At 40.9% G+C, this 15,888-nt stretch overlaps 1 protein-coding gene across 4 annotated transcripts in view; it reads left to right on the top strand.

Moving 5' to 3' along the window:
• Positions 1–15,888, top strand: part of rnf111 (ring finger protein 111) — a 128,854-nt gene that overhangs the window by 83,186 nt on the left and 29,780 nt on the right. For all 4 annotated transcript variants that reach the window (XM_067971497.1, XM_067971496.1, XM_067971499.1 and 1 more), the window contains exon 4: positions 12,829–12,992. In XM_067971497.1, the coding sequence (XP_067827598.1) occupies positions 12,829–12,992 (164 nt within the window). The remainder of the gene's footprint in view (positions 1–12,828; positions 12,993–15,888) is intronic.

The raw sequence follows: 15,888 nt of genomic DNA, 5'->3' as shown, positions 1-15,888 counted from the left end.
TTCACTTGCTTAAAAACAAAACAATATTTATAAGGGACAACCTGTACAGAAGTTAAAGGTATTGGATATGTACTTACAGGTTTTTAGAAATTTGATTTATACATTCCAGAGTAATGATTAGAATGAAAGGCAGATCGAACATTGTGTTATTATGATGAGATATGAACTTCACTTCACTTGCTAAAGTCTGTGAATGTTCAAATGTATATTCACAGAATTAAACATTAATTTGCATTTTGCTAGTCTCTTGGCATGAGTTCAGTAAGAGTGGGGATGAGAAGTATGCTTGCCAGTTTCAGTTCTCTTTCAAAACAACAGTTTTTTTTTGTGCTTATCAACATGAAGGACATCTGTATTTAGAAATTAAACTGTTTTACCATTCATGCCCCTGATGTCTTCATTGAGCACTTCTAAGGTAGGCTATTACACAGGTTTATTCAACTCTATTATTTCTCTCTGTTCTACTCCTATAATATCATTTACTCTAATTTCAGGAAAACTTGCTGTACTGTACCTGTGATATTTCTGAGTGAGACTACTGTTGCCTGCTTTTGCTGAATTATGGGTGTTACTTTGGTTTGAACCTGTAACAACATGGATGACAGGTCCACACCATAAAAATGTTGAAAGGACAATGTTTTAATCCGCTGTGCCATCAAGTCCCCAGTTTTAATTTCTTTTATTAAAGTGAACACAAGGGTGTTTGTTCGTGTGTACTTTGGTTGTCAAGGTAAACAACTAAATGAAAAGTATTGAAAGATTGAAGCAGAGCAAAAGCTATTTGCTCATTAGTTGCACAATATAACTAGTTTGTGATGGTCACTACAATAGTTTAATCATGCTAATTAGAATGGCATACAGCATGTTCGTATTAGCTCTACCATGAAGTGATTGGCTGATTAAAGCAGTGTCCTGTTAGGTAAGTTGTTAGCAGAGGAAATTGTGGTAAAGGCCTCTAAGCACAGATATCTGCTCATGTTCATGATTCAGCTATTTGGTTTTGCAATCTCCAATCAAGAGCTTGCAGTCTCCTGTCCTGTCCTGCCCCTGCCCTTCCAGGTCTGAAGTCAGTGCTTTCCACCTGATGGTACAGCCAAGATTGGGAATTTAACACGTAGAATTGCAGTGACAAATCTATGTTGTGTAACTCCATAATGCAGCAAGTTAGTGGAACACCGTTTGCGTTGTGCAGTAGCTTTGTAACCAGTAAAATATTTCATTATCTGGACAAAAACACGAGTAACATATTACCTCTCGGGACCGTCTGATTGCACTGGTGAAAAATCCAATTGCCCTGCCTTTATAGTAATTCCCACTTTTGAAGTCTAACACTTTTTTTCTCTCTTGCTCTCCAATAAGCTATGATGGAGTTCTATTCAAAAATCTGTATGGAATTGAAAGCTCCTCTGGAACTCCTCCTATAGAGCCTATAGTTTATTATAACTTAAGGCTGTACATGTCTAATATTTTCAGTTATCATTATCAATACATGGATGGCTCTGCATTGATTGCATTCCCTCGCTCCCCCTCTCCAGGTGCATTTTGAAGGAGAGAGAAGAACAAAGTTGCACTTAATGCAGTACTTTTTATACATCATGGAAGATTTCATTATTTGGCTTTGTTTTCACAATGTTGCAAACGGAGCCACTATGTCACTGCACGTTCACATCATTGTGATAATGTGACCGCAGAGCTGCACACATGCGTAGTCAAATACATGAACAGAATGTTACTTGCTGGCTTCCTACAGCCTATGCAAATTTTAATGTTTGCAAAGAACTGGCGAGATAGGCAGCTGTTTTCATTCATTAAAAATATGAAGTTTGTTTCTAACTTGAAAAGGTTACCATTTTGGCAGAGCTTCACAGCAGCTGCTTTTCTGCTACAGTTCAAACTCTCTTGCTCTTCTAAGTGGCTTCAATAACAATATGCTGATGTACATTTACTCATTTTTGTTGCACTTTTGCATTGGGTTTGTGCCCAAGAAGGCACCCCATTAATATTGAAAGCATTGTATATAAAAGTAGCTTAACTGGAATAATGCAAAAAACAGAACTCTTGGAGGATCTTTGGGTTTAAGAGGTAAATTATGCTGCATAGAGATTTGCAAAATAGACTTGAGCTGGTTCGAGCAATCAAAAATAAATGTAACTGATTTTGATCATTTGACCCATTTTTGTAGGCAATACCCCTGATTTGACTTGTTCAAAAATTAAGAAGCATATCATATCTTCTTCCAATTGTATTTGCCTGAAGTATTTCCCTCAGAACTGCCAATTTTTTTTCTGGTGATCTGAACAGGCATCACTAGCGGAAGTGTTAAAAAAAAGCTAGAACAAAGCTTGTCAGTGTACATGAAAACGTGAGATAAGATACCTCTGAGCATTAGCTAATTTCTGAAGCCTACTCTTTATCGAAGAAAACACCTACAAGTGTGGCAAATACTAAGCTACTGACGTAGCATGCAGGCCTGAATAACTTCAAACTCAGCTCAACATGCTTCAGAAAGATACAGGTTGATCTGATCACCCAACATGAAACCAACTTACAAATCCATGCTATTCTGATATTTATTAAGCTACCATAAACAAACTGAAGACTTGAGGAATTTTACATAACAATTGGACAGACACTAACTATATACAATATTCACTGAACAGTATTGCATTGTATGATTTCTATTATTTACAATTTTACAAATAAGCTTCACATTTTAAATACTTGTAGTGTAATATTGTAAATGTAATCAGAAATTACATGCTTGTACTACATTTGAATTTTTTTCAAAATTGTAGTGTAAATGGTACAATTTCCAATTTCTATGCAGCCTTCAGAAGTTTCATGTAGGATTAATTAAGTTGCACTTTAAAGACACATTATTTTGTTGATGTGCACTATCAAATTATCTTCTCTATGCTATTATTTTGATGCAGTACAAGATATTGAAAAGCAGTTATGTTTATGGTGCTACCATAAAAACAACATTTTGTCTTTTTTGTTGTTGACCTGAAACAGTTACAACATTGAGGACATTTGCTCCTAAATGAAACCACCTTTTTGTTCACTTGGATAATCCTCAATATTTGTTGCAAGGAATAAAAATTGTGACATTTATGAAAGAATCTATAGTTTTACTTTTGCCCCAAAACATTTGATTCTAGGTCTGTGCTGTTGGATGATCTCAGCCAAAGCAGTAGTAGCTAGGGCACCGTTGTTGGCCTCTGCATCACCTGGGCTAGGGAAGGGAAAAGGTAGTTCTCCACCCTCCCCCCTCACCACCACGATCCTTATCCTGTGGTTACTGTTGGAAAGCTTGCTCTGCAAATGTCTGATGAGGACAGGGAGAGGCTTGGCTATGATGTCCTCCGCAGTTGAATGCCCTCACTGCTTCGGCACCAGCAGGTGCCAGTGCCTTCAGGGGAGGATGGGAGAAAATAATTAGAAAGGTCAAAATAGAACAATAGAAATTTTCTATACCGAAAACAAGATTGACGATGAAGTTTAAGTATGAGCACATAAGAGTGGAAGATCAGTGGTCAATGTTGAAGGGAGAAAAATATTGGTATTATCTTGTGTGTGCAAATTAAATATAGATGTTGCAATTGTTAAAATATTTGATGCTACGAATCTGACCAAGTCAAATGAAGATGGACTTCCATTTGGCCTGATAAGTGTGCTTGTACTTCTTTCAAGATTTCAGTGGAATTTGAGACAGGTGAGAATTTTGATGCATGCCTTGGGTTCCTTCTACCCTTGGTAATGCTGGATATCTTACCTTTTTTCCACACTATAGATCAGGAAAACAGCATACTTTATATGTGAACTTTCAGTAAAGAATTGAAAATGAAAGAAAGGCTAAATATATTTTCAGGGCAGTGAACGATATATTTCTGGATGCATGACTTAGTTGCAGAAGATAAGCCCATATTTAGTGAGTACAGTATGTGCTTATGAAAGTAAAGGAAGCTGGCTACAGAAACATAGAATTGCACCGTGCAGAAGGAGGCTATTTGGCCCATTGTGCCCTATGCTGGCTCTCTGAAAGAATTGTCCACTTAATCCCTTTCCCCGAACCCTTTTAATAGTCTTTATTTATCCACTTCCCTTTTAAAAGCTAGTTAGGATTCTGCTTCCACCAATGCTTCTAGTAGGGTATTCCCTGTCCTTACAATACTTTGTGTTTAAAAAAAAATCTAACTTCTGCCGTCATTATTTTGGTGATCTTAAATTTATGCCCTCGAGTTACCAATTTAATGACTAGTGGAAATCGGTTTTGATAACTTAGATCAGGAAGAAATATCTTAATTTTGAACATATCTATTAGATCTCTTAACATTCTTTGCTCTTTTAAAAGCCGTAGTTTCTCTGGTGTCTCCTCGTAATAAGAACATAAGAACATAAGAAATTGGAGCAGGAGTAGGCCAATCGGCCCCTCGAGCCTGCTCCGCCATTCAATAAGATCATGGCTGATCTGATCCCAACCACAAATCTAAAGAACACAAGAAGTCGGAGCAGGACCCGGCCACATAGCCCCTGGGCCCTCTCCGCCACCCACAGGGCATTGACCGATCCGAACTCAGCTTCATGTCCAATTTCCTGCCCGCTCCCCATAACCCCTAATTCCCTTTACTTCTAGGAAACTGTCTATTTCTGTTTTAAATTTATCTAATGATGTAGCTTCCACAGCTTCCTGGGGCAGCAAATTCCACAGACCTACCACCCTCTGAGTGAAGAAGTTTCTCCTCATCTCAGTTTTGAAAGAGCAGCCCCTTATTCTAAGATTATGCCCCCTAGTTCTAGTTTCACCCATCTTTGGGAACATCCTTACTGCATCCACCCGATCAAGACCCTTCACAATCTTATATGTTTCAATAAGATCGCCTCTCATTCTTCTGAACTCCAATGAGTAGAGTCCCAATCTACTCAACCTCTCCTCATATGTCCGCCCCCTCATCCCCGGGATTAACCGAGTGAACCTTCTTTGTACTGCCTCGAGAGCAAGTAATTAAAACCACTGATCCCTGGTATCGTCTTAGTGAAGCTGTATATATATCTACTGGCAACTAAGTTTTAGCTTTTTGTGTAAGGAAGTATTGGTGGTTGCAAGTGAATTTATAAGTGTAAATTTGTCAGTTAATGGATTATTTAAAATATAGCTGAGATAACGTGCATTGTGCTGAGAAGTACGCTCCAAATATTCCGAATTTGTTTATATAAATTATTTTAAAAATTGAAGACGGCTGTATTTAAATGATTGTTTCTTGAAACTACCACATGGTATTGCATAGTTCGGAGGAGTGTACATTTTAATTAGAGGGAATTTGAAAAAGGAAGTGCAAGAATTGCCGAATATTGGAATTTCTTTAGACTTTATTAGAAATGCAATTTGAATGCAAGATATGCACACATACTGCAGTCCCCTTACTTAAGTGACACAAAAATATATGTGAAGCAGTGATTTCTGCACCAAATTTTATGTTGTCACTGCTGATGTGCCAAGATGGAAACATGGCATCTGAATTCCAAGAGCACACATTACTCATGAGCACCAAAACTCTCCTCTGGCAATTTCCTGAATGAGGTAAGTAGCTTAAAATTGAAAAGAAGCAGTGGTCCAGCATTTAGAACAACTGACAGCACTGCAATGTAATGAGGCCAGGCACCCCCCCCCCCCCACCTTACTGGGGCTCCCTGCCCTATCCTCTACACTGCAGGAAGTGCATAGGCTGGGGCTGCTTGGAGTCCATTATCATTATGTTAGTGATAATTTTTTTGCAAGTACGAATTCCATTTCCTAAAGAAAATATTTTCCGGTTCCACCTTGATACTCTTCTGTATCTGCAACAAACAGTATATGTTTAATGCCTACACTTTACAATGAAGTTTGTGGCTGTTGCGGTGAACTCTATAGAGGCACTAATAAATTCTGACTCTAGAGAGCTGTCATCAGATCTATTCACATTCAGTTTTTACTGCACTTGTGCTGAAACCTGGTATTTTAATCCACATTTAACATTCAAATGTGCTGATTTTATTTGATCTGCGACAGCTTGACTCAGCTGTTAGGACTCTCTCATCTAAGTCAAAAGGGATATTTGTTGAAGTACCTTTCCAGGACTTCAGAACATAACTCTGGCTGACACCGTAGTTCATTACTGAGAGACTGTTGCATTATCAGAGGTGTTATCCTTTTGATGAGGCAATACACAAAGGCCCCATCTGTCTGTTTTGGCAATTAGAACATAGGAACAGGAGTAGGCTATATTAGCCCCTCGAGCCTGTTCCGCCATTCATTTGGATTATGGCTGATTTGTACCTCAACTCCATTTACCTGTCTTTGTTCTATATCCCATGATATCCTTACCGAACAAATATCTATCAATCTCAGCCTTGAAAATTTCAATTGGCGCGGCACCCACAGCCTTTTTGGGGGAGCGAGTTCCAGTTTTCCATTACTCCTTGTGTGGAAAAAGTCCTTCCTGATTTCAGTCCTAAATGGTCTAGCTCTAATTTTAAGATTATGCTCCCTTGTTCTGGATTCCCCCACCAGATCTACCCTATTGAAACCCATTATCATTTTAAACATCTCGATTAGATCACCCCTCAACCTTCTAAACTCAAGGAAATACAAGCCAAGTTTATGCAACCTGTCCGCATAATTTAACCCTTTAAGCCTTGGTATCATTCTGGTGAATCTGCACTGTAACCCTTCCGTGGCCCATATTTTTTTTGAGGTTCGGTGCCCAAAATTGAATGCAGTACTCTGGATGAGGTCTGACCAAGGCTCTACAACCGAAGCATCGCTTCCTCACTTTGTATTCCAACTTCCTTGAGATAAAGGCCAACATTCCATTAGCCTTTTTGATTACTTTTTGTATATGTGCACTAGCTTTTAGTAACTTGCATACATGGACACCTAGGTTCCTTTGTGCCTCCACAGCTCCTAGTCACTTGCCATTAAGAAAATATTCAGATTTGTCTTTTTCTGATCCAAATTGAACACTTCCCCACATCGAACACCATCTGCTGTAGTTTTTCCCACTCAGTTAGACTATGTCCCTTTGCAACTTCCTGCTCCCATCCACACAACTTACTGTGCCCCCTAACTTAGTGTCATCTTCAGACTTGAATATACAACTCTCTATTCCTTATTCAAGTCATTAATGTATATGGTGAAAAGCTGAGGCCCCAGTACCGATCCCTGGGGAGCAATACTTGTCCCATCCTGCCACTTGGAATGAACCCTTTATTCCTAATCTGTGCCTCGTACTTCCCAACCAATTACCTACCTGTATCACAAGTTTACTTCCAATTCTGTGCACTAATTTTTGCTAATATTCTGTTGTCTGAAATCTTATCAGATGCCTTCTGGAAGTCCATATAGGCAATATCCTTAGACACTGTCTTATCCACCATGCTGATGACTCCCTCAAAATTTCAACTAAATTAGTCAGACATGATCTACCCTTCATAAATCCATGCTGACTCTCTGATCAGCTGATACTTGTCCAAATGCTCATTCACTGTCTCTGATAGATTCTAGTAACTTCTCCACAATTAATGTTAAACTGACAGGTCTGTCAGGTAGACATTTGAACCCCAGGGCATTGAATGAAGAGGAGCAAGGAGTTCTCCTTGTGTGACACTGGAAGAACTCCTTGCTCTTTGAATGGTGTCTTGGGATCTTTTACATCCATTTGGAACAGATTCTGTGCTCAAGTCCTGGAATGGAGCTTGAACCCACAGCCTTCAACTCAGCCAAACATTTATTGTGTGCTTTGTATCAGTGACCTATATGCTTATTTTCTGGCCTACCAACTGTTGTTTTGTGCATCCTGCAGTTGAAGATCCATTTCAGCTTTGTTTTTTTTCCAGAGTAATTGAAGTATTCCCTGGCTAGAGAGGGTCTACTGGTGGAGATATTGATGACAATAACATGTGTTTACATAGTACTTTTAACATAGAAAATGTCCCAAAGCACTTTATAGAGGAAGGAGAGGGGAAAAAATGGGAATAGATGGAGAACATTTGCTGAGTCTTGGAGGGAAAGATTAGGATGGGTAACCAACACTTGATCAAAAAGATGGATTTTGAGAACGTTTTTGAAGATGGAGAGAGGAAAGATGGAGGGGTTTATGACAGGGTTCCAGAGAGTATGATCAATATGGCTGAAGGCTCTGCCACTAATAGCATGGCAAAGGGAGGAGGTTGCACAAAAGGCCAGACTCTGAACCAAATGATATGGGAGGGGATGTAAGGCTGCTAAAAGGTGCAGAGGGAGGATTGGGTGAGGTCATTGAGGAATTTGAAGATGAGAGGGATTTTAAATTAATACATTGAGGTACTAGCAGTTAAAAATGGTCAGCAGGACTTGGTGTGGATGGCTACATTTTGGACCAGTTGGATTATATGGAGGGTAGAGAATTGGAGACCAAAAAAGACATTAAAGCAATCTGGCTTAGAGGTGACAAAAGGATAGGTAAGGGTTTCTGCTGAGGTAAGGACAAAGGCAGGCAATGGTTAATGACGTTCTTCCAGATTTCTCTGACGTGTAAACCAATTATTGCCGGCCTCCTAGGCAGTACCTCTGCCACAATAATAGGTGTCATTGAAACAGCTATTTCTGAATGTTTCATGATCAACACATCTTTGTTGAAGACTAATTTATTTCATTTATGAGTCAAGAGGCTCATTGCTTTTCCTCAAGGTGATCGTGGTTCCAGAATGATTCATTCACTGAACTTGATGATTAGTAGGTATCACAGGACTGCGAGAAGGAACCTGAAGTTTCCACACAATTGTAAATTTAATTTTGCATAGCATAAACAATTTCTGCATTGAAGTCTTTAGGAACAACACAGAATTGCTCCATTGCTTTGTAAACTAATGTTTTAGAGCTTCCTATTAGATCCAGCTTCAGCAGTTTCGGGTTAGGCTATTACATGGACAAACGTGGGACATCATCTCTGAGAAAGGGAATATGCTCACTTTCTCCAACTTGCCTTGTTCAATTTGCATATCCTGCTGTGCATGTACAAACACCATTGCTGGCAACTGTGGAGAGGCTTGCAGATAAGCTTGTCTTGCCCTGCCAGCTGTAGAACACATTGTGGTAAACATTCTTGCAAGGAAGAGGGGGGAAAATTTTAAAAGAAAATTGCCACTATGATGTGAATTTTTGAAGAATGCAGGTTCTTTGTTTCTTATAACAACAAATTAATGGAAGTTTGGGATTATTAAGTTGTGAAACAAGAACTTAGATGAGTGATGATAGAACAATGGATCCATCAAAGTACAATCACATTTTCCTTTGCCGGTGCTGTACAATAGTCAGCACCTGCGAGGAGACGCTTGGTCTCTCGACCAGGAAACACCAAGACTGGTTCGACGAGAACGATCAGGAGATCCAGGATCTCCTAAACCACAAATGCAAGGCGTTCCTGAATTGGCAGCTCCACCAAAACTCGAGCGAGAGGAAACAAGCCTACAGGCAACTGAAGGCCGAGGTGCAACAAAGAACCTGTGACCTAAAGAACACATGGTGGGTGGAAAGAGCGCAGGAGACTCAGCAACTTGCCGACAACCATGACGTGCGCGGCTTCTTCAGCGCATTTGAAGCCATCTGCGATCCGAGTACCCAGGGACCTACCCCACTGAGAGCCAAAAATGGAGAGGCGCTCATCAAAGACAGAGAGGCAGTCAATGCCAGCTGGAGAGAGCACTTCGAGGACTTCCTCAACCAAGACGCAGTCCTCGACGCAAGTGCCCTCGACACCATCCCGCAACACGCTACCCGCCACCATCTCAGCACAACCATAACCCGCTGTGAGGTCGAAAAAGCCATTCAACCGCTGAAAAACAACCAGGCCCCCAGCGCAGATGGAATCCCTGCTGAAGTACTAAAATATGGCGGAGACGCACTCTTGACACGAATACACAACCTTATCACCCTTGTCTGGAAGGAAGAGAGCATGCCGGGAGATCTCAGACGCCGTAATTGTGACCATCTTCAAGAAAGGATATAGGTCCGACTGCAGAAAATACAGAGGGATTTCCCTACTGTCTGCCACGGGAAAGGTCATCGCGAGAATCCTCCTCAACCGCCCCCTTCCAGTGGCCGAAGAGCTCCTCCCTGAGTCTCAATGTGGCTTCTGCCCATCAAGAGGCACAATAGACATGATCTTTAGCGCACGACAAGTCCAGGAAAAGTGCGGGAGCGGTATCAACCTCTGTACATGGCCTTCTTCCATCTCTCAAAGGCCTTCGACTCTGTCAACTGTGAGGGATTGTGGAGCATCCTCCTCAAATTCGGCTGTCGGCAGAAATTCGTCACCATTCTCCGCCTGCTCCACGATGACAGGCAAGCCGTGATCCTCACCAACGGATCCAATACGAGTGCAAACTGGGGTCAAGCAGGTCTGCGTCATCGCACCAACGCTCTTCTCCATCTTCCTCGCTGCAACACTCCACCCCATCACCATGAAGCTCCCTGCCGGAGTGGAGCTAACCGACAGGACAAGCGGGAAACTGTTCAACCTTCGACGTCTCCAGGCCAGAACCAAGACCACCCCAACTTCTGTCATCGAGCTGCAGTACGCAGATGACACCTGCGTGTGTGCACGCTCAGAGGCCAAGCTATAAATCATCGGCGACGCATTCACCGAGGCATATGAGAGACTGGGCCTCAGGCTAAACATCCGGAAAACAAAGGTCCTCTACCAGCTCGCTCCTGCCACACAACACTGCCCCCCGACCATCAAGATCCACGGTAAGCCTCTGGACTGTGTGGATCATTTCCCAAAACTCGGGAGCCTCCTCCCAGTGTGAGCAGACATCGACCCTGAAATCCAACATCGACTCCAATGCGCCAGTGTAGCCTTCGGACACCTGAGGAACAGAGTGTTCGAAGACAGAGACCTCAAATCCAGCACCAAGCTCATGGTCTACAGAGCAGCTGTGGTCCCTGCCCTCCTGTTCACATCAGAAACATGGACAATGTACAGCAGACACCGTAAATCCCTGGAGAGATATCGCCAACGTTGCCTCTGCAAAAACCTGCAAATCCACTGGCAGGATAGGCTTACCAATGTGAGTGTTCTCTCCCAGGCTAACATCCCCAGTATCGAGGCACTGGTCACACTCAACCAACTGTATGGGCGGGCCACATTGTCCGCATGCCCAACACAAGATTCCCGAAACAAGTGTTCTACTCCGAGCTCCGCAATGATAGGCGATCACTAGGAGGGCAGAGGAAATGCTAAAAGGACACTCTCAAAGCCTCCCTAAAAAAAAAATGCAACATCACCACCGACACATCTAATGACGATAATCAGAAAACCACAGGACAGATGTGTCAATATAGAAAATTGTTTAACTGGAGCAAGGAGGAGAGAACTTAATTAATTTTTAAAAATGGTATTCCTGATTATTAATTGAAGGCTTCAAATGAAGTATTGCTATTAGGCAATTGGAGCTCAATCCTGCCTAGGTTAATAAGCACCTCACACTACAGAAATCTAGAATTGTTGATATATTACCCAGCTGGCATGAGCAAGTGGGACTGAACAACACGGTATCAATCATGCCAGCCTGATTGCACCAGACACAATCCTGAAGGAGGTACAGCTGAAAAAAGAATGAGATTCAGCAGATCCATGCTACAATTTTGATGCCAAATGCATGGCACTAGGAAGCATAAAAGACATAGTATAATGAAGAGCATAAGGTAGGGGGAAGAGTAGTTTAATATCTGCTTTCTCTAATTTAAAAAACATTTTTTTGATGCTCTAGAAGGTCCCCTCCAATGAACAATGACTTTCCTGTGTCTCTTTCTCTCCCTGGCTGTGAAATTGTTTCTCACTTCCTGCTTGCAGATTAGATCTGGCATGTGTGTATCATTTATGTATATTTTTCTCATGATTTTTCTTGAAATAGTTTTGAATGATAACATAAATATCCTTACATAGAAAGTAGCCTGCTGTGCAACTTTACTTAGAAGTAAAAATGAGCTCCTGTACAAATACCTCATTCTTGACAGCCTAAGATCATGGGGATTAATCCCATTATCGACCTAGATTCAATCTCATTAGCACTGAGGCCTGGCAAAAACTACTTAATGGGTGGAAGCTTGAGGTATTTTTGAGGCATTCATAGGGTATCATACTTGAAGAAAAATGAAAATTATTGTTCAGAACTTAGTATGAGTTAAATCTTTAATTTCAATGCAAATATTAATTTTGAGACATGGAAGTTCTTGTAATGACCGTAATAGGATACCGAAGTCCAAATTCTATACAAAAATCATGTTAATTGCAGGATGTTACATTATTTAGCCTGAAATAAACATAGGTTTTTTGGGGTGTCTCTCAGAGGCTGAAATAGTAATTCATTAGTTGTGGGATGACAAAAACTGATGCCATTTTTGGTTTGGAGTTCAGTGTGATTCAACAAATCGTTAAAATCTGTGTGTCTATTAGTCTTTTGATAGGGCATTGTTGGATTCCATTCCTTCTTAACCTCTTCGACACCATCCCACCAAGTTATAACATCGTTCTTTTGCTGATCAATTAAGTAATAGCACTGCATTAACTGGATACATTTTGTAAAACCAGCTGCTGTTATCTGCTAAATGTAGTTTGCACTCATACTAAAATAGAACATCCATTTCCAATAGCCAGTTATAGAAAATGTTAACTTTCTTGATGACAAAAATGGTTTATGCTTTCTCAGTGAGTTGAAATTCACAGTCCCAAGTGACCATGCTCAGTTTTCCTATTCCGAAACAAACATTAGTTAAGAGCTAACATTTCTCAATTGCTTTGCTTCCAGGTCTTACACCACACTTGTCGGCCACTCAAGGGTACACTGGGGCCAAAGCTCTAGCTCACAGAACAGACCTCAGGAACAACGGAGCCGGAACAGAATATCTACAGTTATCCAGCCGTTGAGACAAAGCACAGCAGAGGTGGTCGACCTTACTGTGGATGAAGATGGTAAGTGTGTTTTGTTTCTAAAGCTTGGTGAAAACTGTTTTGCAGTCTAGTTGGAAGCTTGGGTGGAAGATCTTTAAACATACTGCACACATTGTAGATTTGTAAGCCGTAGATGAAATTATTAATTGTTTTAGTGAATTAAAATAGAAATGGACAAAGTGCAACCCCCTTCAGTCACTCTCAAACTACCCTTTCCCCAGGCACGTGTTGCTCCATGTCATTGCTTGGAATTCTGCACTTGAACTTCAGCGTATAAGGTATACGGTTAACTATCTCTTGCTAAGCCAGGGTTGATGATGCATGGAAAAAGAAATGGGAATTCCCTGACTTGCCAATTGATACCCTGATACAATCTCCACAAGTCTCTATGCTCCTAATTGCTGTCATGATGAAATATGTGCAACTCATCATGTCACCTGAAGTACAAAAAAAGTTGAAGGTGAAGTCTACTGTATTTTTAAACTCTCTTCTGAGGGTACGTTTTCATAATTCTTTAATTTTTAAAATAGATACATAATTTGACTCTTAAACCAGTTGTTGCCACATCAGTGCTCCAAACTCCTTGGATTAGTTACAGTAGCACACACGATTTTCAGAAGGCCTTTGACAAAGTCCCACATAAGAGGTTAGTGTGCAAAATTAAAGCACATGGGTTTGGGGGTAATATACTGGCATGGATTGAAAATTGGTTCACAGACAGGAAACAGAGTAGGAATAAATGGGTCTTTTTTGGGGTGGCAGGCGGTGACTAGTGGGGTACCACAGGGATCAGTGCTTGGGCCCCAGCTATTCACAATATATATCAATGATTTGGATGAGGGAACCAAATGTAATATTTCCAGGTTTGCTGACGACACAAAACTAGGTGGGATTGTGAGTTGTGAGGAGGATGCAAAGAGGCTTCAAGGCAATTTAGACAAGTTGAGTGAGTGGGCAAATACATGGCAGATGCAGTATAATATGGATAAATGTAAAGTTATCCACTTCGGAAGGAAAAACAGGCAGAGTATTTAAATGATGATAGATTGGGAAGTGTTGATGTACAAAGGGACCTGGGTGTCCTTGTACACCAGTCACTGAAAGCAAACATGCAGGCAGTTAGGAAGGCAAATGGTATATTGACCTTCATTGCAAGAGGATTTGAGTATAGGAGCAAGGATGTCTTACTGTAGTTATACAGGGCCTTGGTGAGACCACATCTGGAGTATTGTGTGCAGTTTTGTCTCCTTACCTAAGAAAGGATATACTTGCCATAGAGGGAGTGCAGCAAAGGTTCACCAGACTGATTGCTGGGGTGGCAGGACTGTCATATGAGGAGAGATTGGGTTGACGGCCTGTATTCACTAGAGTTTAGAAGAATGAGAGGGGGATCTCATTGAAACATATTAAATTCTGACAGGGCTAGACAGACAGGATGCAGGGAGGATGTTTCCCCTGGCTGGGGGAATCCAGAACGAGGGGGCACAGTCTCAGGATACGGGGTAGGACGTTTAGGACTGAGATGAGGAGAAATTTATTCACGCAGAGGGTGGTGAACCTGTGGAATTCTCTACCACAGAAGGCTGTGGAGGCCAAATCACTGAATATATTTCAGAAGGAGCTAGTTGGATTTCTAGACAGAAATGGCATCAAGGGGAGAAAACGGGAATATGGTATTGAGATAGAGGATCAGCCATGATTATATTGAATGGCGGAGCAGGCTCGAAGGGCCGAATGCCTACTCCTGCTCCTATTTTCTGAGTCTCGCTATCACAGAAACAATCATGAATATCACTGGAAAATAAAGTCTGACCGTAAAGTGCTGCTGTTTCTTGAAGCCACCTGCATTAAAAATTATACACTACTGAGTAGCAGGTTCCTATTCTTTTTCCAGTTTTCCGCTGTTACCTGAGTTCTCCTGAAGTTGATATCTTCAGCCTTGGGGAGGAGGTGTTATAAGATTCATACCAATGTTTGCACGTGCAATTCCATCAGTGGTCATTGGATAGTGATCAGTATTAGGAACCCTGGCTGGATTTTCACTGCTTTTCTCCAGGGACACTAAAACCAATTGTAACTGCAACCCTGGCTCAGATCAACAAACTCAACACAGACCAGAGATGTAACTTGGGACTTTATTGGCCCATTTGTCTCAGTAATGCACTGCATGGGAGTTGTTCTAAGCTAGTTAATTCTAGTTTCTTCATGCTGATAGTAGTGAAAGTCTACTTTTAATGAAACATTAACAAGCCATCATCCTGAAATGGAATTAAGCTTTTTTTCTATTAAGCTATATTCTTACACTGTGTGCATTGAGTGATGAATGCATTGACTAATAACTAGTGTCAGCTTAGCTGAGTTGGTAGCGAACTTTCATTTGAATCAGAGGTCGTGGGTTCAAGCCTCACTCCAGAATTTGAGCACATAATCTGGGCTGACACCAATGCAGTACAGAGACAGTGTTGCATTGTTGGAGGGTTCTGTCTTTCAGATGAGATGTTAAACTTAAACCCTGTCGTCTTCAGTTGGATGTAAAAAAAAACCATGGTGATAAGGCACCATGTAAATGCAAGTTTGTTTGTTAAATATATACATTGCAACATACATAAGGTGAATCTCTGTTTTAAAAATGAGCAAATCCCAAAGATATAATTTATTTAGTGCATAACTGAATGGATAGCTCTCTTGTATTGAAATTGGTACTGTTCTAATGGCCTTTAACTCGAAGAAATAATGGACTGTGCTTCAGGTATCAATAGAAGCCAATGCTATATATCTTTGTTTGCAAATATGGAAACTTTTTTATAGGTTAACTGTATTACTTCTCAGTAATCAACTGATTAAAATTATTACATTGAATCATTAGTCCCTTAGTGCAGACATACATACCATTCATCAGTGATGATGAGCATACTAG

Source organism: Heptranchias perlo, chromosome 34, assembly GCF_035084215.1.
Source record: "Heptranchias perlo isolate sHepPer1 chromosome 34, sHepPer1.hap1, whole genome shotgun sequence".
Taxonomy (NCBI): domain Eukaryota; kingdom Metazoa; phylum Chordata; class Chondrichthyes; order Hexanchiformes; family Hexanchidae; genus Heptranchias; species Heptranchias perlo.
The sequence above is the reverse complement of the archived record's forward strand: the minus strand, read 5'-3'. Positions and strand labels throughout refer to the sequence as shown.